Source organism: Rhinopithecus bieti, unplaced genomic scaffold (genome assembly GCF_001698545.2).
Source record: "Rhinopithecus bieti isolate Rb0 unplaced genomic scaffold, ASM169854v2 scaffold_19939, whole genome shotgun sequence".
Lineage (NCBI taxonomy): Eukaryota > Metazoa > Chordata > Mammalia > Primates > Cercopithecidae > Rhinopithecus > Rhinopithecus bieti.
In genome coordinates, this window is record NW_016810019.1 from 3,902,759 (window position 1) to 3,929,448 (window position 26,690).

General features: G+C 42.4%; 1 protein-coding gene across 6 annotated transcripts in view; it reads left to right on the forward strand.

The window, feature by feature from the left end:
* The window catches only part of MAK (male germ cell associated kinase), a 75,973-nt gene that overhangs the window by 23,175 nt on the left and 26,108 nt on the right, over nucleotides 1-26,690 (forward strand). For all 6 annotated transcript variants that reach the window (XM_017891145.1, XM_017891148.1, XM_017891146.1 and 3 more), the window contains exons 5-10: nucleotides 2,264-2,343; nucleotides 7,316-7,448; nucleotides 12,162-12,333; nucleotides 14,327-14,494; nucleotides 20,617-20,928; nucleotides 25,091-25,263. In XM_017891145.1, coding sequence (XP_017746634.1) covers nucleotides 2,264-2,343; nucleotides 7,316-7,448; nucleotides 12,162-12,333; nucleotides 14,327-14,494; nucleotides 20,617-20,928; nucleotides 25,091-25,263 — 1,038 coding nt within the window. The remainder of the gene's footprint in view (nucleotides 1-2,263; nucleotides 2,344-7,315; nucleotides 7,449-12,161; nucleotides 12,334-14,326; nucleotides 14,495-20,616; nucleotides 20,929-25,090; nucleotides 25,264-26,690) is intronic.

Below are 26,690 nucleotides of genomic sequence, written 5' to 3' on the forward strand. Positions count from 1 at the left end.
TATATATATATGTATTATATATGCATTATGTGTGTGTGTGTGTATATATAGTATAGAGCTATACTAATACAGTAGCCGCTAGTCAGATACGGCTATTTAGCTCCTGAAATGTTTGCATTGAGGAGTGTTGTAAATGTAAAATAAATTACACATCAGATTTTGAAAACTTGGTACAAAAGAGAAAATGTCTTAATAATTTTTGTATTTTTTTTTACTCCAGGGTTGGTGACTCACACTTGTAATCCCAGCACTTTGAGAGGCCAAGGCGGGAGGATTGCTTGAGCCTCAGGAGTTTGAGACCAGTCTAGGCAACGTAATGAGACCACGTGTCTCTCTTCTTTTCAGAGACAGAGTCTCGCTCTTTTACCCTGGCTGGAGGGCCGGAGTGCAGTGGTGCAAACATGCTCACTGTAGACTCGACCTCTCCGGCTCCAGCAATTCCCCTGCCTCAGTGAGGCCCCAAGTAGCTGGGACTACAGGCATGCGCCACCACGCCTGGCTGATTTTTATATTTTTAGTAGAGACAGGGTCTCACCATGTTGCCCAGACTGGTCTCGAACTCTTGAACTCAAGGGATCCACCTGCCTTGGCCTCCCAGAGTGCTGGGATTACAGGCGGGAGCCACTGCACCCAGCCCGTGTCTCTTTTTCAAAAGACAAAAAAAGGTAAATTTTGAAAATAAATAAATAATTTAAAAAAAATTTTTTTAGAGGCATGGTCTTGCTCTGTCACCCAAGCTGGAGTACAGTGGTGCAGTCAGCTCATTTTTATATTGATTACATGTTGAAATAATATTTGGCACATATTAGGTTAAATATATTGTTAAAAATTAATTTTACCTGTTTGATTTCTTTTAACATGGCTGCTAGAAAAATGATGTTAAGTACACAAGTAGCTCTCATATATATTTCTTTCTTTTTTTCACGAGGGATGGAATCTTACTCTTCCGCCCAGGCTGGAATGAAGTGGTGTGATCTCAGCTCACTGCAACCTCCGCCCACCGGGTTCAAGCGATTCTTCTGCCTTAGCTTCCTGAGTAGCTAGGATTACAGACATGTGCCGTCACGCCCAGCTAATTTTTATATTTTTAGTAGAGATGGGGTTTCACCATGTTGGCCAGGCTGCTCTTGAACTCCTGACCTCAGGTGATCCACCCACCTCGGCCTCCCAAAGTGCTAGGATTACAGGCATGAGCCACTGTGCCTAGCCAGCTCTTACATTTTTATTGGACAACACCAATATGCAGAATATAACTGAAACGTTTATTTATATCTCTAACTTTATTTATTTTTTCCTTTTTTTTTTTTTTTTTTTTTTTGAGACAGGATCTCACTCTGTCACCATGCTGGAGTGGAGTGGCACAATCACAGCTCACTGCAGCCTCGAACTCCCAGGCTCAAGTGATCCTCCCACCTCAGCCTCTCCAGCAGTTGGACTATAGGCCTGCACCACCACACCTGGCTAATTTTTGTATTTTTTGTAGAGACAAGGTTTCACCATGTTACCCAGGCTGGTCTTGAACTCTTGGACTTAAGCGATCCTCCCACCTTGGCCTCCCAAAATGCTTGGGATTATAGGCGTGAGCCACTGCACCCGGCCACCTCTAAAATTCTTGAAGCCTACATAATACAGATTCGCATGCTTGGCTTATCTGTTAGTAATTCAGTTTTTCAACTTGCTTTGCTCTTCTTGGAACAGTTTAAAATTCAGCTAGTTAGGCCGGGCACGGTGGCTCACGCCTGTAATCCCAGCACTTTGGGAGGCCGAGGTAGGCAGATCACCTAAGGTCAGGAGTTCAAGACCAGCCTGACCAACATGGCAAAACCCCATCTCTACTAAAAATACAAAACCAGGCATCATGGTGCATGCCTATAATCCCAGCTACTCAGGAGACTGAGGCAGGAGAATTGCTTGAACCCGGGAGGCGGAGGTTGCAGTGAGCCTAGATTGTGCCATTGCATGCCAACCTGGGTAACAGAGAGCAAAACTCTGTCTCAAAAAATATATACGTATACACATATATATTTTATATGTGTACAATATATTCAGTTTTGGATTTGAGTTTTCACCTCACATCAAAACAAAAAAAAATCTAATTTTCATGTTTTAAATGTATGAGCTTTCACACTATAAATCTGTGAAGCACACCTTTAACCAGTATGGTGAGGCCAGTAGAGGCTCCAAGGCAGGGGGAATATAATCCTTCTTTGGATTGGTTGGCTGGTTGCTTAACAGAATCATGTGACTGTTCATTTCTTTACAGAAACAAGTTGTTCCCTGAGTCAGTCATCAGAAATATTATGTATCAAATATTGCAAGGGCTGGCTTTTATCCATAAACATGGTAGGTTTCTTTTAAGTTTCATTTTCCTGCCTCTTTAGATTACTGTGGAGATTGTGCATAGGAATTACTTATAAAACTGTTAAATAACTTTATATTGGATAGCTATGAATTTGGGGTATGTGCCTATACACACTGACATTTTAATTTTAAAACTTTATAATTTCTGTGATTCTATATAAAATGGAATTTCTGGCTGGGCATGGTGGCTCACGTCTGTAATCTCAGCACTTTCGGAGGCCAAGGCAGGCAGATCACCTGAGGTCATGAGTTTGAGACCAGCCTGGCCAACATGGTGAAACCCCGTCTCTTCTAAAAAAATACAAAAATTAGCCAGGCATGGTGGCGGGCGCCTGTAATCCCAGCTACTCAGGAGGCCGAGGCAGGAGAATTGCTTGAACCCAGGAGGCGGAGGTTGCGGTGAGCTGAGATCACGCCATTGCACTCCAGCCTGGGCAACAGAGCGAGGCTCCATCTAAAAAAAAAAAATATACACACACACACACACACACACACATATCGGGCCGGGCTCACACCTGTAATCCCAGCACTTTGGGAGGCTGAGGCGGGTGGATCACCTAAGGTCACCCCATCTCTACTAAAAATATAAACAATTAGCCAGGTTGGTGGCTCGCGCCTATAATCCTGGCTACTTGAGAGTCTGAGGCAGGAGGATCGCTTGAAACCAGGAGGGGGAGATTGCAGTGAGCCGAAATCGTGCCATTGCACTCCAGCCTGGGCAAAAAGAATGAAGCTCCATCTCAAAAAATAAATAAATAAATAAAATAGAATTTCTGTAATCTACAATTATCTTCCACCATAGCAGAATTTTTTAACAGTTTAATCATCGTCAGCCTTTAGTCTCAATCATCATATACCCATTCTGTAACCTCATCCCCCTAATTTTATCATGGAAATGAAAAAAAACAAAGGACCTGTTTTGGAAAAGATTCGACTGTTTTCATCTAGCATGACCAACTGTTAACATTTAAATCGTTTGTAGCACCCGTGGAGCAGTGTTTTATAGTTTTCCTTAGTATTTACTTTTATTTTTGTTTCTATTCTGTGAATGGAAATTAAAGAAAGTATTAATACTTGTTCTATTTTCTATGAATTATGTACTTTGATTAATGTAGTTTTTCATATCTATCAAACCAAAATAATTATTAGTCCAAAAAGTTAATATGATTTTTTTTAAAACATTTGTTTAGAATCACTGGATGTTTAGATATTAAATTAGAATGTTTGTCCTGTACCATTGCTGTGTTCTGAACATAGGCACTCAAAAATCACCATTAGTTTCCTTTCATGTCTCTTCCTGTATTTTTTTTTTTATTATTGTTATTATTTGAGACAGGATCTCACTCTGATGCCCAGGCTGGAGTCCAGTGGTACCATCATGGCTCACTGCAGCCTCGACTTCCTCAGCGCAGGTGATCCTCCCACCTCAGCCTCCCTAGTAGCTGGGACTACAGATGCATGCTTCCACACCCAGCTAATTTTTTATTTTTTGTAGAGATGAATTTTTCCCGGGCTGGTCTTGAACTCCTGGACTCAAGTGATCCTCCAGCCTCAGCCTCCCAAAGTGCTGGGATTACAGGCAGGAGCCATCACGCCCAGCCTTATCCTGTAGTTTATATTTTGTTTTTTTATTTTCTTCTCTAACTACTACAGGAATTATTTACCTTCCAAAAATGCTCTGCGGGATTCCATGTAAATATATATATATATTTTTTTTTTTTTGAGGCAGAGTCTCGCTCTGTCGCCCGGGCTGGAGTGCAGTGGCTGGATCTCAGCTCACTGCAAGCTCCGCCTCCCGGATTTAGGCCATTCTCCTGCCTCAGCCTCCCGAGTAGCTGGGACTACAGGCGCCCACCACGTTGCCCGGCTATTTTTTTTTTGTATTTTTAGTAGAGACGAGGTTTCACCGTGTTAGCCAGGATGGTCTCGATCTCCTGACCTCGTGATCCGCCCGTCTCGGCCTCCCAAAGTGCTGGGATTACAGGCTTGAGCCACCTCGCCCGGCTCCATGTAAATATTTTAAGAATACTTCTTAAACTTATAAAACTAATATTTTAAAAATGTTTTAAGAACATTAAAAAAACTTTTTATTTGTACCATATAAACTGTTGGGGTCTTTTAAAAGTCTAAATTCTGTCATGATATACTACACTTTATTGGCAAAGAACAGTAATGTATTAACTATATGGAAATAAGGGACATCTGCTATTTTAATTATTCATAATGAATTCCTGATTTTTAATTGTTTTAAACTCTGGTCAGCGTGGTAACACTTGATATTTGCCTGGGTTGATTTATGCTGTTAGCAACGTCTAAAGCGTAAGGCATTGAAGGAGGAAGTTCGATTAGGATTTTAAAACTGACTGAAAGAAATAACATATGAATAATCAAGAGTTGACTATAGAGTTGGCTACATAGTAATTTGGGAAACCAGGCTATAAGGACAATTACACATTTTTACAAAAGCCACATAATTCTTGCTGTTAAGCATCTCAGATGTAATACTTCAATAAAATAGATATTTTAAAATAGTTGTTTGGCCGCGCATGGTGGCTCACACCTGTAATCCCAGCACTTTGGGAGGCCAAGGCAGGCAGATGCAGATCACTTGAAGTGAGGAGTTCGAGACCAGCCTGGCCAACATGGCAAAAACCTGTCTCTACTAAAAATACAAAAATTAGCTGAGTGTCATGGCACGTGCCTGTAATCGCAGCTACTTGGGAGGCTGAGGCAGAAGAATTGCTTGAACCTGGGAGGCGGAGGTTAGTGAGTTGAGATCGTGCCACTGCAGTCCAGCCTGGGTGACAGAGCAAGACTCTGTCTCAAATAAATAAATAAAATAAAATAGTTGCTTTAAAAAAAAGAAACTAATATTTAGTTCAAATAGGACTGAATTACCAATATATGTATATTAGGATGGGGAAAGCCTCAGCTGCACAAATGTGTAATTGGTTTAGTTCTCTGAGACCTTATGAATTAGTGTCCTTCTGCTCTGCCTCACATGGTCCCATTCCTGTCGTTACATTTGTTACAAAAGTGCAATGAATGTCTCTTGGACACAGTGAAATGGATGTTACCAACTATTTAGAGTAAGAAGTACCGGATAAACTTGGATTACAAAACTGTTAAACAGATGTTACAAACAGAACCCACTCTGGCTTTGAAGTGATTAAAAACATTTAGGCTTAAAAAGTCTTCCCAACCTCAGCTGGGCGCAGTGGCTCACGCCTGTAATCCCAGCACTTTGGGAGGGCGAAGCAGGTGGATCACGAGGTCAGGAGTTTGAGACCAGCCTGGCCAACATGGCGAAATCCAGTCTTGACTAAAAATACAAAAAATTAGCCAAGTGTGGTGGCGGACACCTGTAATCCCAGCTATTCTGGAGGCGGAGGCAGGAGAATTGCTTGAACCTGGGAAGCGGAGGTTGCAGTGAGCCCAGATGACACCACTTCACTCCAACCTGGGTGACAGAGCAAGACTGGATCTCAAAACAAAACAAAAAAAACACAAACAAAAAAAAAAAAAGAAAAGAAAAAGATAAAAGAAAGTCTTCTCAGCCCCAAAGCTACATGAAAAGCCTCTTCAAGTGATCACCTGCAGTCTCCTGCCTCCCAAGGCCACTGGAACCCAAGCCATTTGGATATAAGCAGAATACTTTAGACTGCCCTTAGTAAAAGCCTTCCTTAAGACAAATACTCATCTGCCAGGAGGGTTTTAATGTTTCTTCTTTTCCCCCTGGGTTTCCTTCTTATTTATTTATTTATTTATTTATTTTTGATGGAGTCTTGCTCTGTTGCCCAGGCTGGAGTGTGGTGGCACGATCTTGGCTCACTTCAACCTCTACTTCCCAGGTTCAAGCGATTCTTCTGCCTCAGCCTCCCGAGTAGCTGGGACTACAGGCACCCGCCACCATGCCTGGCTAATTTTGATATTTTTAGTATAGATGGGGTTTCGTAATATTGGCCAGGCTGGTCTCAAACTCCTGACCTCATGATCTGCCCACCTCGGCCTCCCCAAGTGCTGGAATTACAGGCGTGAGCCACCAAACCCGGCCCCTGCTGGGCTTTCTGCCTCATTTTCTTTGGTTTCCCCATTAGCTTCATAACCATTTATTTTATAGATTGAATTGCTAATATAAACATTATAATTATTGGGATTTTCCAATAACACAGCTATTGAGTAAAACTGAACATCAGATAAAATAATTTTAAATGAAGAAATTAGTTTTGATGTGTGGAGTTACATTTTATTGAATGGACTTTTAAACAAGTGATTTTCTCAAGGAGTCAGCTGCACTGACTTAAACCTGATTAAAAAGTGCTCTTCTCAGCCTGGGTGATGTTGCAAAATTCTGTCTCTATCAAAAATACAAAAACTTAGCTGGGAGTGGTGGCATGCACCTGTGCTCCCAGCTACTTAGTGGGCTGAGGTGAGAGGATTGCTTGAGCCCAAGAAGTTGAGGCTGCAGTGAGCCGAGATCGAGCCACTACACTCCGGCCTGGACAACAGAGCAAGACTTACCTCAAAACAAAACAAAACTTCTCACACGTTAATTAGGTGACTTCACTCTGGCCCTCAACCTCCTCCTCTGTTGCACAACAGTGATAACAGTACCTCCTTAAGGTTGTTGTGCAAATGAATGGAGATAATCGTAGTGTAGTAATACCTAGCCTAGCGCCTGAACACCCACTGGAGTCACAAATAAAAATAAATGTTAAATGGGTAGTTATTTTTAATTATCTCATACACTGTGTGAACTTTCTTGCCAAAGCATTTTAAAAGCAGGGTCCCTACATCCCGTTACTTGTTAGACAATAAATATGGTTTACTTTTTTCCTAAGATGATGCTTCTAGTTACAAAAGAGGGGGTTCATTTATATGTTGTTTATAAATCAGATAAAGCTATGTTCAAACCTAATGATTGATTTTATTTTTTCCTCTATATATCACCAAGGTTTTTTTCATAGGGACATGAAACCAGAAAACTTGCTTTGTATGGGCCCAGAGCTTGTGAAAATTGCTGATTTTGGACTTGCGAGAGAATTAAGGTCCCAGCCACCGTACACTGATTATGTCTCTACCAGATGGTGAGTAGGATTATGCAACCCTCCTGAGGCATAAGCCTATGATGAAATTTTCCTACGATGGATTGTTACATATTTCTGGAAGTTCTGTATTGAATATTTAAAACATAGAATTGAATTTTATATTGTTTAAAGAAAGCGAAGGATTGATTTATTGCTCTTCTGATCACTGAAAAAATAAGGAAAAAGAATTTCATTTATTCACTCAATCATTCATTCAACAAATAATTTATTGAACACTTACTATGTGCCAAACATCATTTTAGGCACAGAACATAGCAGTAAAATGAAAAAATAAAAAGAATTTCATTTATTCATTCAGTCATTCATTCAACAAATAATTTATTGAACACCTACTATGTGCCAAACATCATTTTAGGCACAGAGAACACAGCAGTAAAATAAAAAAAGAAAAGAAAAATCTCTGCCTTATGCTGCTTATATGACAGCCAATACACAGATAGACAAGTTAAAAATATTATGGGTCACCGACGGAAAGACATACACATGTTCACCAAAAGACGTGAATCCTCTCAACTGCACGCCACCCAAATGTCCATGAACAGTAGCATCGTATATCACCCAGAGGAATGCTTTGCAACAATGAGAGTGAATGGTCTATGACTGCATGCAGCAAGAGCCAAGAGCCCAAACAGAAAAAGAGCACATACCATGTGATTTCGTTTATGTAAAGTACAAAAACAGAGAAAAATAATCTGTGCCATAAATCTCGGGATAGCAAGCGGTCCATGAGGTGTGTGTGTGTGTGGTGCCTGGACAAGTGCACAAGGGGCCTTCTGGGTGCTGGTAACATGTCTCTTTTTTTGAGACAGTCTCACTCTCTCACCCAGGCTGGAGTGCAATGGCATGATCTTGGCTCACTGCAACCTCTGCCTCCCAGTTTCAAGTGATTCTCCTTTCTCAGCCTTCCTAGTAGCTGGGATTACAGGTGCCCGCCACCATGCCTGGCTAATTTTTGTGTTTTAGTAGAGATGGAGTTTCACCATGTTATCCAGGCTGTTCTTGAATTCCTGACCTCAGGTGATCCACCCACCTCGGCCTCCCATAGTGCTGGGATTACAGGCATGAGCCACTGCGCCTGGCCGATAACATATCTTTCTTGATCTGGGTACTGAGTCCGTGGATGTGTTGTATTTGTGAAAATTCATCAAGCTCTGCTCTTACAATACATGCCTCTGCCTGTGTGAATATTATACTCCAGTGAAAACAAGAACATACGTGTATCAGGCCGGGCATGGTAGTTCACGCCTGTAATCCCAGCACTTTGGGAGGCCGAGATGGGGGATCACTTGAGGCCAGGAGTTCAAGACCAGCCTGGCCAACATGGCTAAACCCTGTTTCTACTAAAAATACAACATTAGTTGGGTGTGGTGTCACATGCCTTGGTGCCACCTACTTGGGAGGCTGAGACATGAAAATCACTTGAACCTGGGAGGCAGAGGTTGCAGTGAGCCAATATTGCACCACTGAACTCCAGCTTGGGCAACAGAGCAAGACTCTTTCTCAAAAAAAAAAAAAGAAAGAAAGAAATATATTTGAAACATTTGATTATGTTGATACATTATAATAAAGAAAATAAAATATGAAAGGGGCAGGGAGTTGGGGAGATGAGGGGGGAAAGGAATGTTGCTGTTTTACCTAGAGGGCCTCACTGAGAGTAGCCCTGAAGGAGATGCCAGGGCCAGCAGGAATTTTTTTAGGCAGAGCAAATGCTAAATATAAAAGCTTTGAGACAGGTGCATGCCCCACGTGAATTCCGCACAGTGCAGAATGAATGAGGAGGGCAGTCATAGGAAACAAGGGCAGAGTTTGTAGAGTGGCCAGAAATGATAGTGACTTGGACCTGCTGGACATGCAGGTAGTGAGAAAGTGTGGAATTTTGGGTATGTTTTCTAATGAATGAGATGTGGGGGCTGAAAGAAAGGAGTCCGTGTCTTAGTGTGTTTTGTGTTGCTGTAAAGGAACGCCTGAGGCTGGGAAGTTGATAAAGAAAGGAGGTTTATTTGGCTCCCGGTTCTGCAGGCTGCAAAAGAAGCCTGGCACTGGCACCCGCTTGGCTTCTGGTGAGGGTTTTTATGCTGCATCAAAACATGGTGGAGAAAGTCAGGCTGGGCACGGTGGCTCATACCTGTAATCCCAGCACTTTGGGAGGCCATGGTGGGTGGATCACCTGAGATCAGGAGTTCAAGACCAGCCTGGCCAACATGGTGAATCCCCGTCTCTACTAAAAATACAAAAATTAGCTGGGCGTGGTGGTGCATGCTTGTAATCCCAGTTACTCAGGAGACTGAGGCAGGAGAATCACTTGAACCCGGGAGGCGGAGGTTGCAGTGAGCTGAGATCGCGCCATTGCACTCCAGTCTGGGTAATGAGCAAAACTCCATCTCAATTAAAAAAAAAAAAAAGTGGCAGGGAGAAGGTCAAAGGGGAGATGGGCATGTGCGAGAAGGGAACAAACAAGAGGAGGAAGCTTGCTGTGGAGCAACCCACTGTCTCAGGAACTAATTTCATCTTGTCTGAAAAAGAACTCATTCACTACAAGAGAACAGCACCAAGCCTTTCATGAGGGATCCGCCCTGGTTATGTAACCTGCAAATGTGACCTTATTTTGAAATAGGGTCTTTGCAAATGTAATCAGGCTAAGATGAGGTCAGACCACAGCATGGCTGGTCTTAATCCAATAAGACTGATGTCCTTACAAGAAGAAAGCAGACACAGAGATGGAAGAGGGAAGACACGTGAAGGCACCTTGGGAGAAAGCAGTGTGACGTACACTGTAAATGGATCAACTGTATATTATGTGAATTCTATATCAATAAAGCTTGTAAAAATATTCGTCAAAGAAAGTATAGTACTCACTTAACATCATCAATAGGTTCTTGGAAACTGACTTTAAGTGAAACAATGTATGATGAAATCAATTCGACCATAGGCTAATTAAAATAAACAATTTCGTGGCACATTTCTGGTCACAAAAACATCACAAAAGTTTTGTTACAATTTTTTTTTTTCCTGTCACCCAGGCTGTAGTGCAGTGGCATGATCTTGGCTCCCTGCACCCTCTGCCTCCCGGATTCAAGTGATTCTCCTGCCTTAGCCTCCCGAGTAGCTGGGATTACAGACGCCCATCACTACACCTGGCTAATTTTTTGTATTTTTAGTAGAGACGGGGTTTCACCATGTTGGCCAGGCCGGTCTCTAACTCCTGACCTCGTGATTCGCCCACCTTGATTTCCCAAAGTGTTGGGATTATGGGCGTGAGCCACTGCGCCTGGCCACCAAACTTCTAAACAGCAATCAAAACACTAGTATTGAACATTGAAATACATGTGAGCCATACATACATTTAAGAAAGATTAATAAAAACAAGGAAGATAATTATTTGCCCAGTTATTCTAGTTCAGGGTCACAGGTGGCTACAGCGTGTCCTGGAAGCTGGAGGTGCAAGGTGAGCACCAACCATGGATACGACAGCCTCCCATGGCAGCACTCCCCATCACCCCACCCCGACACACACATGCACCCACTGACTCCTCCTGGGGCTACACGGACACCCCAGTTCACCTGACATGCACATGTTTGGGATATGGGAGGAAGCTGGAGTCCCGGAGAAAACCCATGTAGACTGGGGGAGAACGTGCAGACCCCACACAGTGGCTCAGCCAGAAATGCCTTCTTTTTTTCTTTCTCATCAACATTACAATGAAACAACATTGAGCAAAACAACATTGAACAAAACTAGTTTATTTGAGGGCTTGCTGTATTCTCAATGAACGCAGAAAGACATTATGCCAAACATTTGGACTGAAATATGTACACATTTTGGTTGGAAAAAAAGAGAGTTGAGAGTATCTTCCACTTAGCAGACTTTGTGTTGGACTCACCAGCTCACTTTGCTCTTGTAAATTGAGTATTTTTCTCAATTAAAAATATTGTTAGGCTGGGTGTGGTGGCTCACGCCTGTAATCTCAGCACTTTGGGAGGCTGAGGCTGGCTGATCACCTGAGGTCAGGAGTTTGAGACCAGCCTGGCCAACATGGGGACACTCCATCTTTACTAAAAATACAAAAATTCGCCGGGCGTAGTGTTGCACCCCTGTAATCCCAGCTACTCGGGAGGCTGAGGCAGGAGAATCACTTGAACCCGGGAGGCAGAGGTTGCAGTGGGCCAAGATCATGCCACTGCACTCCAGCCTGGGCAAAAAGAGCAAAACTCCACTCAGTAAATATAGTTGACTACAGAAGAGGAGTCGGTTGAGGATATCAGTACTTTCAAACTGATAAAAAGAAGGAAAAACTCCACTACTCAGGGATAATCCATGATCATCTTTTGTTTTCTGTGCTTCCTTGTGAATAGATGCTGAATATAATGCTTTGTAACATGGATTTTTCTACTTTTTTTCTTGATATATCAGATGGCACTTATTTCCATATCTATTCAGTTGAGTTCCTGTCTTAGCCTTCATGGACATTTCATAGACATTTATTTGTCTCCAGCCCCACTCATTGTGGTCAAGGAACATGTGTTATGTCCTATTGTCCCCAGAACATTGTACAAGTGCCTGACACACAGATGGAACGGGGTCTGAATATCTGTTCCTTGATGGAAATGCATGACCAAAGGGCATAGAATGCTACCGCCCATCACCTTTGAAATTGCAATCAAAATCACCTCTTTTGTTTTCTGTTCTCATAGGTATCGTGCCCCTGAGGTTTTACTGAGATCTTCAGTTTATAGTTCTCCCATTGATGTGTGGGCTGTTGGAAGCATCATGGCTGAACTCTATATGTTAAGGCCACTTTTCCCAGGGACAAGTGAGGTCGATGAAATCTTTAAAATTTGCCAAGTTTTAGGGACTCCCAAAAAAGTAAGTACCCTTGTTCCTAGGTTGTTATAACTTTTGAGTATTTCTATCTTGCCACTTTGCTCTTAATTTTATAATTTTTGATTATTTACAACTTTTGCCTAGATAGCTGATATTTTCATTTTGAAATACGCTCATACTTTAATGATTAGTTTTTTTGTTTTTTTTTTTTTTTTTTTTTGAGACGGAGTCTCACTCTGTTGCCTGGGCTGGAGTGCAGTGGCGGGTTCTCAGCTCACTGCAAGCTCCGCCTCCCGGGTTTATGCCATTCTCCTGCCTCAGCCTCCGAGTAGCTGGGACTACAGGCGCCCGCCACCTCGCCTGGCTAGTTTTTTGTATTTTTTAGTAGAGACGGGGTTTCACCGTGTTAGCCAGGATGGTCTCGATCTCCTGACCTCGTGATCCGCCGTCTCGGCCTCCCAAAGTGCTGGGATTACAGACTTGAGCCACCGCACCTGGCCTAATTTTTTTATAATACTTTTTTTTCTTTTTGAGATGGAGTCTCATTCTGTTGCCCAGGTTGGAGTGCAGTGGCACAATCTCAGCTCACTGCAACCTCCACCTCCCAGGTTCAAGCAATTCTCATGCCTCAGCCTCCCAAGTAGCTGGGATTACAGGTGTGCACCACCACGCCTGGTCAATTTTTCTATTTTTAGTAGAGAGGGGATTTCACCATGTTGGCCAGGCTGGTCTTGAACTCCTGAGCTCAAGCGGTCTGTGATCTGCCCACCCCAGCCTCCCAAAGTGCTGGGGTTACTTGGCGTGAGCCACCGTGCCCGGCCATAATCCTTATTTTTTTAATCAGAGTGGGTTAAGGATTGCCAGAAGCCAGAATCCCACCAGCTGAAGAAAAACAGGTGTTTGCCTTTCCTTAAGAACTTCAGGAAAAATTCTGTGTGTTTAGAGTGTAATTTGGGGGTGATACGCAGCTGACACTGCACGGACAGCCTTGCTTGGGCCCTTTCCTACTCACTCTGTGGCTGGCCATTGGCATCACCTGTTAACCCCTGGTGTCTTGAACCTTCTATTTTCTTTACCCTTTCTTGTTTCCTTTTTTATATCTCTCCTGTGGATATTTGACTTCTTGAACTGAGTACTTTTCAATGAACTATAATTATATTTCATCTATACCTTTCTTTCTGAAAGGTGCTTTATAAGTGTGTATATAATGACATCCTAATTAAATTAGTATGTGCCTTGTAGTTAACATTACACAAGTAAATGTAGATACTAAAGCTTTAATGTAATTGTCATTTCCCACATATGTGCATTTTTAACATTGGATGTGATGGGTAATATATACAACAAGGATCTTTGTTAGCAGTTAGCCTCTTTGTAAAGCACTTTTCCTTATTTGTTCAGAGTTAACCCAGATATCATCACAGCAACATCACCATCAGGATCTAAAACCAGACAAGAGTTTAATATTGTGAAATTGATAGAGGTTGGGCACAGTGGCTTGTGCCTGTAATCCTAGCACTTTGGGAAGCCCAGGCAGGAGGATCACTTGAGCCCATGAGTTCAAGACCAGCCTGGCAAACATAGTAAAACCCCATCTCCACAAAAAAAAAAAAAAAAAAAATGCCAGGTGTGATGGTATGCACCTGTAGTCCCAGCTACTCAGGAGGCTGAGGTGGGAGGATCTCTTGAGCCCGGGAGGGTGAGGCTGTAGTGAGCCATGATTTGCACCACTGCACTCCAGCCTGGATGACAGAGCCAGATCCTGTCTCAAAAAAAAAAAAAAAAAAAAAAAAAAAAAAGTTATAAAAGTGCTTTTCACATTGTTTCCTAACTCTCAGCTTAATGTTCTTTCTACACTGTCATAGCACTGAATTGTAGACATGGTCTGGTATTTCATTCTCATTTTATTTATATGGATCAACATGAAAATGTTCAAACATAAATGATGTTTATATTACTGCTGTGTTTTTTAAATGGATTACTAAAAACAATTTGTTTTGCCCTCCCCACCCACACTTATATATTCCTGAAACAGAGTGACTGGCCAGAAGGATACCAGCTGGCATCCTCTATGAACTTCCGTTTTCCCCAGTGTGTTCCTATAAACTTAAAAACTCTTATTCCCAATGCCAGTAATGAAGCTATTCAGCTCATGACCGAAATGTTGAATTGGGATCCAAAGAAAAGACCAACAGCAAGCCAGGTAAGAGGAGTCTTCCTGTTAGACCTTTTAAAATGTTTAGGTTTTTTAATATCAGGAATGTTTTCATTTACAAAGGCAGGTCTATTCTCAACCAGGATTTTACTAAGAGAATTAAACACAAAGCCCTAGGCATCCAGCGTATGTAACAAAGTAATTTCTAGGCATATAAGATCATTGGGAGAAATGCAAAAATAGCCACACCAATGATTTTCTGTGTTTTGTGGTTCAAATGAAGAACCCTGAGGTTGCAACAAGGAATCAATCTGCAATGATAAAAATTCAGACATGTGACAGACTAGTTATGAAGGAATCTGTCATGGGTAGCAAAAAGGCATCTCATGAATCATTCCACATAGTAGACCTTCCTATGCTGTCTTTACAGTTTAGGGGTGGGATTCTGGTTCACTATACAACAGTATCATCCCTTGCTGGAACTGGAGTGTGCAGCCTCTGGCTGCCACAAGAGGGCAGCCTTGTAGCACCCAGGCTTTGTTGCTTTGTGACTGCATCTGACATATCCACAGATGTATTCCAAGTCTCTGGCCTTTAAAACCCAGTTCTTTTGTCTGCAAGGCTTCAATAAAAAGGCAATAATAATCTTTATTGTATTCTCATCATTTAAATATAAATTCTGTGTGACAATTACAAAAATTTATTTTGCTTTTTTTAAAAAATTAATCTTGAGAAAATGTTTTCTAAATGTCATCTGGAAGAACAAATGGGAAAGGATAGTCAAGACACGTTAAAACAAGAATAAGTAATTAGAGAGTGGTGAGGCTGGGCGCGGTGGCTCACGCCTGTAATCCCAGCACTTTGGGAGGCCGAGGCGGGCGGATCACCAAGTCAGGAGATCGAGGCCATCCTGGCTAACAAGGTGAAACCCCGTCTCTACTAAAAAAAAAAAAAAAAAAAATTAGCCAGGCGTGGTGGTGGGCGCCTGTAGTCCCAGCTACTTGGGAGACTGAGGCAGGAGAATGTCATGGACCCGGGAGGCGGAGCTTGCAATGAGCCAAGATCGCACCACTGCACCTCCAGCCTGGGCGGCAGAGTGAGACTCCGTCTCAAAAAAAAGAAAAAATAGAGCGGTGATAGGGATGGACAGCTTGCCCCATCAGATATTAAAGTAATCTTTAAATTGATGATGGTAACAGTGGAAGTACTGGCATAAGAATTGACAAATAGCTCGATGTTGCAGAACGTATGAGTCAGCATAAGGTAAACAAATGTGGCATCACAAAGAGGGGAGGACGGCTCAGTGGGTGGGTGATACTGGGAAAATTCATTAGCTCTTAGGGAGAAAGATAAATTGAGGTTCTTACTGCTCACCATACTTTACAAATCACAGAAGGATTACATTTTGTTGTTGTTGTTGAGATGGAGTTTCACTCTTGTTGCCAAGGCTGGAGTGCAATGGCGTGATCTCGGCTCATCCCAACCTCTGCCTCCAGGGTTCAAGCATTTCTCCCGCCTCAGCCTCCCAAGTAGCTAGGATTACAGGCTTGTGCCACCACACCCGGCTAATTTTGTATTTTCAGTAGAGATGGTGTTTCTCCATCTTGGTGAGGCTAGTTTCAAACTCCTGACCTCAGGTGATCCACCCTCCTTGGCTTCCCATAGTGCTGGGCTTACAGGCGTGAGCCACCACGCCCAACTAGGATTACATTTTCAAAGTGTAAGAAAAAAGCACCCCTAAACTGATAGAAACAAAAGGAAAACATACACGTGTCTTTGATCTCAAGGTGAAAAAAACATGGGTATAAAAATAATAGAAGAAACCACAAAAGGAAAACTCAAACGATTTGATTACATACAAATTAAAATTTTCTCTATGTAAAATCTTAAAATGGAAAGATAAGACAGAAAATTATTGTTAATTCTTAATATAATACTCTACAGAAACATAAGAAAAATACTGAAATGTTTATGTGTATTTTCTTTTTTTTTTTGAGATGGAGTCTCTGTTGCCCAGGCTGGAGTGCAGTGGCATGATCTTGACTCACTGCAACCACCACCTCGTGGGTTCAGGCGATTCTCCCCGAGTAGTTGGGATTACAGGTGCCCGCCACCATGCCTGGCTAATTTTGTATTTTGTAGAGATGGAGGTGTTTTGTTTTGTTTTGTTTTCTTTTAATTTGCGATGGAGTCTTACTCTGTCGCCCAGGCTGGAGTGCAGTAACGCGATCTTGGCTCACTGCAAACTCTGCCTCCCAGGTTCAATCTGTTCTCCTGTCTCAGCCTCCCGAGTAGCTGGGACTATAGGTGCCTACCACCATGCCTGGCTAATTTTTGTATTTTTAGTAGAGATGAGGTTTCACCTTGTTAGTCACGCTGATCTCGAACTCCTGACCTCAGGTGATCCACCCACCCCAGCCTCTCAAAGTGCTTGGGATTACAGGTGTGAGCCACTGCGCCCAGCCAGAGATGGAGTTTTACCATGTTGCCCAGGCTGCTCTCGATCTCCTGACCTCAGGTGATTTGCCTGCCTTGGCCTCCCAAAATGCTGGCATTACAGGCATGAACCCCCATGCCCAGCCATTTAAGTGTATTTTCTAATTTTTCTTTTTTAAAATTGTTTTAAAGTTTCATTTCTGGCCGGGCACGGTGGCTCAAGCCTGTAATCCCAGCACTTTGGGAGGCCGAGATGGGCAGATCACGAGATCAGGAGATCGAGACCATCCTGGCTAACACGGTGAAACCCCGTCTCTACTAAAAAATACAGAAAACTAGCCGGGCGAGGTAGCGGGTGCCTGTAGTCCCAGCTACTCCGGAGGCTGAGGCAGGAGAATGGCGTAAACCCGGGAGGCAGAGCTTGCAGTGAGCCGAGATCCGGCCACTGCACTCCAGCCTGGGCGACAGAGTGACTCCGTCTCAAAAAAAAAAAAAGTTTCATTTCTTTAAAGATGGGGTCTTACTAAGTTGTCCTGACTGGTCTCAAACTCCTGGCCTCATGCAATTGTCCTGCCTTGACCTCCCAAAGTGCTAGAATAATGTAGGCGCGAGCCACCATACCTGGCCCATATTTTCTAATTTTTCTAAACATGTATTACCTTCATAATAAAGACACAATAAGTTTTTCAAATGTATTTTAAAAAGAAAAGTAGTCATGGGACGTGAAAAAGAAACACAGGAAAAGAAATACAGATTACCAAAAATGCTTTTTAAATGTTCAGTCTTTGTTTACTCTCATAAAATGCAAGTAGAAATGAGATACCATTTTCATTTATCTCTTAGTAAGAGAATAAAAAGAGCCTTAAAGACGATCAGAAATTATGCTCAAAGATGTTCAATTCCAATAGAAAACTGTCCATTGAAAGCTAATCAAAATGTTTCCAGCCGAATGCGGTGGCTCTGCAGTGCCAATGCCTATAATCCCAGCACTTTCCGAGGTGTGCGGATCACTTGAGGTCAGGAGTTTGAGACCAGGAGTCTGGCCAACATGGCAGAACCCTGTCTCTACTAAAAATACAAAACATTAGCAAGGCATGGTGGTGTGCACCTGTAATCTCAGCTACTCGGGAGGCTGAGGCAGGAGAATAACTTGAACCCAAGAGGTGGAGATTGCAATGAGCCGAGATCATGCCACTGCTCTCCAGCCTGGGCGACAGAGCGAGACTCTGTCATAAATAAATAAATAAATAAAGTTTCTAAACTTAAGTTATGTGCATCTTTAATTTGGAATACACTGCAGCATTAACAGTGAATTTGTGAAATAAAATTTTTAAACAATTTGGGACAAATCTCATGCTAAAATACTATTATACAAATAATATGATTTTGTCTTTGAAAAATACATTTTATATGAGAAAAAATACTGAAAAGTATAAAAAAAGTTAGTCTTGGTTGTCTCTGGGTGTTAAATTTTTATTTTCATCTTGAGGACTCTACATGTTTCTCATTCTCTACAGTGATCACTGCTTCCCTTAAGTAAATAGGAAAAAATAAATGCTATTAATTTTTAGTTTCCCTCTTCTTGAAGGATAGTAACTGGTATCTTAAAGTATCTTAAAAGGGAAGAGTTGGCCGGGCATGATGGCTCACACCTGTAATCCTAGCAATTTGGGAGGCTGATGTGGGTGGATCACGAGGTCAGGTGTTCGAGACTGGCCTGACCAACATGGTGAAACCCCCATCTCTACTAAAAATACAAAAATTAGCTGGGCGTGGTGGCGGGTGCCTGTAATCCCAGCTACTCAGGAGGCTGAGGCAGGAGAATTGTTTGAACCCGCGAGGCAGATGCAGTGAGCCGAGATGGTGCCACTGCACTCCCGCCTGGGCGACAGAGTGAGACTCCATCTCAAAAAAAAAAGGAAGAGTTGTTATAAATAAAGCCTTGAAATTACAAAACACATCCTCAAAGTTTCCAGCTCCAAAATATGCATAAGTAATTTAGGAATATTGACATACTAATTAATTAATGTTACTTAATTCAGAATTTGAGTACCTTCAGTGTGCTAGGTATTGAAGTATTTAAATTACGCATATTTGTATATTCCACTGAGAATGCAAGTAACCCTTAACGAACTCTTGCTGGTGCTCTGTTTCACAGCCCTGCTTTTTAGTGGAAATGGAAAGACCTAATTTAGGGGGAGAGGTTGGTTAAGTTGTAGAATATGAAGACCATTTAAAGTACCAAGCTGCCTTCTGTTCCTCTAAAAACTGACCTTACACATGGGAGGAGTTAACTGTTGGTCAGGGCTGTGTTCCCACGTGTGTGGGGACTGGCTAAAGGCAGGAGGTTCAGGGGAACAGAGCTTGACCATCTTAAGGAACCCACCCCCCAAAAAAAAGAACAGCTACTTTGCCCAGGTATTTGATGCCAATAAGGGAATTTTTCCATAGCTGAGCTACACAGGCTTTAGACATTCTGTAGAATATTTTTTCAGTTTTAGCCTTATTGACATTTTGAACCAGATAACTCTTGGCTGTGGGGTGCTATTCTGTGCATTATAGGGTATTTAGCATTGTCCCTGGCCCTCTAGACACCAGACACCAGTAGCATCCCCCTACCCCTGTCATTATGAGAAGAAATGTCTCCAGACATTGCCAGATATCTCCCAAGGGGCAAACTTGCCCCCAGTTGGGAAGCACTGCCCTAGACGGTGCCACCCGTACACCAGGGGGTCCCTTCCCTCTCATGCGAGCAGTCGGGTGACTGGTCTAGGGAAAACGCAGTGATCATTTTTCTTAGTATTTTTATACTTTCTTCCCATAAATGTCTTCTCTTTGCTGGTATACTGATGAAATAAACTTCAACAGAATGCCTTTGTCGTCCCCTCTTTCGATTTTTTTTGTTGTTGCTGTTACTAGTAGGTATATTGTTGTACTCAGGCTGAGAGTAACCCGGAATTTTATATACAGCTCTGGTTAATCATTTCAAATAATCTATATGGAAAATTTTCTTAATTCACTTTTTAATGTCTTTGAATGTACTCTAAACCATTATTGATGTGTAGTATTTTAGCTTGAAGTAATCACATTAATTTAGCCAATGCCTATAAATTAGATTTTATTTTCATTAAAAAATCAAATAAATAGAACAGTTGTTTTGCTTAGATGTTATAATAACAAGTGAGCTTTCTATTTTTCCTACTTGTACCGGTTTTTTTTTTTATTTGTTTGTCTTTTTGAGACGGAGTCTCGCTCTGTTGCCCAGGTAGGAGTGCAGTGGCACAATCTTGGCTCACTACAACCTCCTCCTCCTAGGTTCAAGTGATTCCAATGCCTCAGCCTCCCATATAACTGGGGTTACAGGCACCCACCAACATGCCTGGCTAATTTTTGTATTTTTAGTAGAGACTGGGTTTCACCATGTTGGCCAGGCTGGTCTTGAACTCCTGACCGCAAGTGATTCGCCTGCCTCGTCCTCCCAAAGTGCTAGGATTACAGGCGTGAGCCACCATGCCCGGCCACTTTTAATTTTTTAATGCAATTTATTTCTCAAATCCTTTTTTTCTGGTTATCTTTTAAAAGAGACACTGTATAGGGAATGATGGCTGCTTTCTAAATCTTTGAAGCTCATGTGGGCTGATGATATATGCCTCGCACAGGGCCAGTCATAGTTTATGTGCAATATGTTTAGGTGGAACCGCTTTCCATTTGTTGTTTTTTCTATGTTTTTACAGGCATTGAAACACCCATATTTTCAAGTTGGTCAGGTATTAGGTCCTTCCTCAAATCATCTGGAATCAAAACAGTCTTTAAATAAGCAACTGCAACCGTTAGAATCAAAGCCATCTTTAGTTGAAGTAGAGCCTAAGCCTCTGCCGGATATAATTGATCAGACTGTTGGACAACCCCAGCCAAAAACTAGCCAGCAGCCACTGCAGCCCATTCAGCCACCACAGAACCTGAGCGTCCAGCAACCTCCAAAGCAACAGAGTCAGCAGAAACCGCCACAAACACTATTCCCGAGCATCATCAAAAATGTGCCAACCGTGAGTAGCCAGTCATGACGCTTGCAATGAAGTAGTTTGACTCGTGCAATGAAGATTTTGTTTCGAGGCATTTCTAATCATGTTGGAAAAGATAGAAAAGATTATTCTTTGTTAAAGACCCTGAGTCCTCTGATTGGAGCTTGACATGAGATCACTTAAAATTCTAATATGGTTTATAAAAAGAAAAACTTTCAGAATAAAAGTAACCAAGTGTACATACTACAGTCTTCAGTCTTTCTTTTTTTTTTTTTTTTTTTTTTGAGACGGAGGTTTGCTCTTGTTGCTGAGGCTGGAGTGCAGTGGCACGACCTCAGCTCACTGCAATCTCTGCCTCCTGGATTCAAGGGATTCTCCTGCCTCAGCCTCCCGAGTAGCTGGGATTACAGGCACGCACCACCATGCCTGGCTAATTTTTTATATTTTTAGTAGAGATGGGGTTTCACCATGTTGCCCAGGCTGGTCTTGAATTCCTGACTGCAAGTAATCCACCCTCCTTGGCCTCCCAAAGTTCTGGGATTACAGGCGTGAACCACCGCGCCTGGGCTTTTCTCTTTTTTTTTTCTTGAGACAGAGTTTCACTCTATTTGCCCAGGCTGGAGTGCAGTGGTGCGATCTCGGGTCCTGCAGTCTCCACCTCCTGGGTTCAAGCAATTCTCTTGCCCCAGCCTCCTGAGTAGCTGGGATTACAGGTGCCTACCACCACACCTGACTAATATTTGTATTTTTAGTGGAGACCATGTTGGCCAGGCTGGTCTTGAACTCCTGACCTCAGGTGATCCATCCGTCTCAGCCTCCCAAAGTGTTGGAATTACAGGCGTGAGCCACCAAGCCCAGCCTAAAGTTCTTTCAATGCAGAAGAATTCAAAGAAATAATTTAAAAGAATCGGGTACTCCAGAGTACTGATCCTAAATCTTAAGAATTTTCAACAGTACTATCATTTTACAGTGTTCTTAAATGCTAAGGAACATGGAGAGAATGGGTTTTTATTTATTGTTATAATTATTATTATTTTGAGATGGAGTTTCACTCTTGTTGCCCAGGCTGGAGTGCAATGGCGTGATCTTGACTCACAGCAACCTCCGCCTCCCGGGTTCAAGCTATTCTCCTGCCTCAGCCTCCCGAGTAGCTGGGATTACAGGCATGTGCCACCACGCCTGGCTAATTTTGTATTTTTGGTAGAGACAGGGTTTCTCTATGTTGGTCAGGCTGGTCTTGAACTCCCGACCTCAGGTGATCTGCCCTCCTTGGCCTCTCAAAGTGCTCAGATTACAGGCGTGAGCCACCGCGCCCAGCCAGAATGGGTTTTTGAAGTGTCAGGCATAGTATAAAACTTTTTCTTCCATCTTTTGTTCAACTCCGGGAGCTCTTCAGTTGCTGTAGTGTTTTAGCTGTCCCATTGGGGTGTACACTCCCAAATGTGTTTGCATTATGGCATTTTAGGATGGAAATTGGTCTTACACGGCATGTATCTATTTCTTTATCCAGTCCCCACCTGCCCTGCCAACCCAGTATAAGCAAGGCCTCCTCGTCCCCCAGTGGCACTAATCACATTCTAACATACTGTTAGTTACTTATTTCTTAGGGTTATTGTTTATTTGTCTCTTCCTCTGGAGTGCAGCAAGCTCAGTGAGGTCAGGAATGTTTGTCTGTTTATCAGTACAGCCTCAGCACCCTGACCAGCGCCTGCCACATGGTAGATTCTCAGTAAATATTTGTTCAGTGAATGAAGGGTTGAATAATTGCCCACATGACTTGCAAACCACCTCTGGGGTCCCAAGGAGTCCACTTTATCTTTGGAACAGTTCTGAATATTAGAAAGTTCTTCCTTATACTGGGTAAAATCTGGTTTTCTAGCTTTTAATGAAGGCTAATCACTTTTCTAGAAAGGCAGCCTTTTAGATATTTGAAAATAGCCCTTATATTATCTGTCCTTTTCTCTAGAGAAACATCTCCATTTCCCTTAAGGGCTCTGCATATAACGCCATTCACCAATGACTGATAACTGTCAGTTCCTATTATGAATATGCCTTTAAGTCCCCTCTCATCCTGCTTCCCACTTAGAACGAGGCTGCCAGAACTGGAGGCAGACAGCAGGCAGGGAATGTAGAGGAGGACGAATCACTTCCGACACTCTAAACCATATGTGCACTCGTGCCACCAATGATTACACTCCTCCCCACAACCCCTTAGAAGATGCCTCAATTGCTGACTCATACTGTGAGAGAAGGAAAGGAAGTTACTATTTATGGAGTAGCTACTAAGTGCCATGCATATGCTAGGGACCCTGTGTGTATTCTCCAAGTTAAAGAGAATAACCTAGCCCCCCGCCCCGCCACACACACATTTTTATATAGGTAAGTTCCAATACTTAATCCAGGGATTAAGTATTGTGTCAGCTAAAATTTCTAAGTATACCGATTTTTTCATAAATGCTTCTCCTAAATTGCATATTCTGTACCTCTGACTTGTGTATTTCATCTCTAGGATTCAAAAAGTTGCAAGACCTTTTACATCTCCAATTTCTAATTATTTTTGAATCTTTATTTTTTCTTCTCAGTTTACCCATTCTGCCCAGCTTCTTGCCAGCTATGTATTTGTTTAGTTGTCTGTTTTCCTCCTGAATCTTCATGATGAACAGAACGACCGTGAGATCTTGGGCAGGCCACTACAACCTTCTTCTAGGTTGACATTGATCCATTCATCAGTACTCTTGGTCAAGTTCTTCAACTATGTGCTGATCGCCTTTGCTGCCTTCACCCAATGGGCTAAAGTTCACATACACTACATTGAATGAATTCATTGTTTGCCGTTTATGAAAAAGTGTGTTCTATATGAGCTATCACTGTTTTTCCTTAGTGCTCACAAACGTCCCCTTTAATAATTGATTTTAGAATCTTTGCCCTCATCCTCTACCAAACTTACTGATGCGGAGTTTGCAAAAATAAATCTTCTACTTTATTAAGAGTATTATATTTGCCACTTTCCAGTCTTCTCATACATACAGGATTCTTGGATATCACTGACATTGTTCAGCAGCGTTCAGCATTGGCACCCTAAAATACAATTCAACAGAAGGGAAGCTCAAACTCAACTAAGGGTAACCTTTTATTAACCCTACTCATCTGGAGCTTAACATTATTTTATTCTCTTTATTCTGGAGATTGTTCTACCTGGCAGAGAAAATACTAGTGTAGAAGCTGGCAAATACTGCTTTTTGTTATCATCCATCACCATCACTGTGACACCATCAGCTTCAAGCAATAGCATGTCCGTTCTTTAAGCATCTCCCTGCACCCAACATAGCTGTATTTCCTGAAAATTTTCCATGCTCTGTTCCCTAGTTTTGAGTTGCCTTTTGGATTTTTCTGTTTATGTGCCCCCACACCACTCTCTGTAAATTTGTATAAAACCAATTCATTGTGTGCTCCAAGCCAGGACTTCTTTTCTGTTCCTTATTTCTGTTAACGATGCCTCCATTCTGTGACAGTCAGACTCATACTTCCCTCTCTGTTTCCGTTAGGATTACATTCAGGGACTTAGGACAAAAACTCGACCACTGTGGCTTAAACAATAGGGGCTGTTTTTCTCACATAACAAGAAATTGGGTGGTGGGCAGCTGGAGCTCATGAAGCTTGCAGAGGAGGCAGGCTGCTGCTGGCTTCCTGCTCCACCACCCTGAGCAGGTGGCTGTCATGCCTGTGACCACAGGATGACTGGTTGTTCCTTTGGATGTCGTGTCTACATTCAAGGAGGGGGAAGAGTAAAAGATGCTGGCACATGCCAGCCTTAGTGTCCTTCTCATTAAGGCTGTCCCCAGTTAAAGAGGACACTAAGGCTTCAAGAAGTTAAGTCCCTTGCCCAAAGAGACATAGCTAAGTCTCGGGTTTCCAGATCCTTCGTGTCAATGAAGAGTCAACTCAGATCCAAAATATTCAAGTCTCCCACCGACCTAGTTCACAGAGATCTCTCCTCTGAACACCTGTCATATTTTTGGCATGTACCGCCCATTTTTGTTCATGCTTTTAAATGTGTATATATGTTAGGCCCTTAAGTGTATGGAACGCTCCTTGAGAATGGGGACTGTTAGTGTCTTACGTAGTAGCTTGTACATGAAAGGCATTCAGTACATGATTAAAGATTATGACTGATTTTCCACCACAGAAGCCAAATGGCACACTGAGTCATAAAAGTGGTAGGAGGCGTTGGGGTCAGACTGTCTTCAAGTCTGGAGATAGCTGGGAAGAGTTGGAGGACTATGATTTCGGAGCCTCCCATTCCAAGAAGCCAAGCATGGGTGTTTTTAAAGAAAAAAGGAAAAAAGATTCTCCATTTCGGTAAGATTTCAAATTCCTCAGAAAACTATTTTCGCCATGCATTCACTTTATTTTACTCATTAAATATAAATGCATGTAGACCTTAAAAGAAGAAAAGTTTGCTTAATAGGCTGGGCGCAGTGGCTCAGGCCTGTAATCCCAACACTTTGGGAGGCGGAGGCGGGTTGATCACTTGAGGCCAGGAGTTTGAAACTAGCCTGGCCAACGTGGTGAAACCCCGTCTCTACTAAAAATACAAAAATTAGCTGGGCATGGTGGCGTGCACCTGTAATCCCAGCTACTCGGGAAGCTGAGACATGAGAATTTCTGGAACCTGGGAGGCGGATGTTGCAGTGAGCCAAGATTGCGCCATTGCAATCCAGCCTGGGTAACAAAGTGAGACTCCATTTCAAAAAAGAAAAAAAGTTTGCTTAATATATTGGTTCCTTCCACAAAATGCAAATTTTTCCACATACCTCTGAAAAGGTAAGAATCTTCTCACAGTAACAATTCTCAGTGTTAACAGATGAGTGGGGTGTGTGTGTGTGTAGAGAGAGAGTGTGTCAGTCTGTTTTTGCATTGCTATAAAGAATGTGTTGGCCCATGGTTCTGCAGGTTGTACAGGAAGCATAGTGCCAGCATCTGCTTCTCGTGAGGGCTTCTGGAAACTTAGAATCATGGTGGAAGGTGAAAGAGGATCCAGCCTGTCACATGGCAAGAGAGGGAGCAAGAGAGAGAGGGAGGAGGTCCCAGACTCTTTTAAACAATCAAGTCTCGCGTGAACTCAGAGTGAGAACTCACTCATTACCGCAAGGATGGTACCAAGCCATTCATGAGGGATCTGCTCCCATGATCCAGACACCTCCCACCAGGCCCCACCTCCAAAACTGGGGATTACATTTCAACATGAGATTTAGAGAGGACAGATGTCCAAAACATATCAGAGGGGATCTTGTTCCATTTTCACGATGCTCTTGTGAATGACCATCATTATTCCCCTTTGAAATTGACATGCCTGGTTGCAGAAAGCAGAGCACCACATGCCAAGTTAACGGCTTCTTCTGATGGTGTTAAGATTTCCTTATCTGCTTGCTTGCTGTTCTAAACTTTTTTCGATCATTTTCTGAGTCTTTTCTGGAAGTTTAATATCTCTAGCAGTTCCTTTTCTTTTTATAAGTGAGGCCATCCTCAGTGTATTATTCAACTTTGAAGTTAGGATGGGTTAAGTTTTGGTGAATATTTTGGAAAGATACTTTTTTTTTTTTTTTTTTTTTTTCTTTTCCTTTTGAAACGGAAGAATAGGAAGAACAGTTGTGTTATGAGTCAGAAAAACTTATCCCGTAGCTATTTGGCATGCTATAGTATGGAAGTCTTCACTTTGGTGCGTGGGGAATCTCTAAGGAGTACATATGCTTGGATAATTTTTCTTTTTTTCTTTTTTGCTTGGA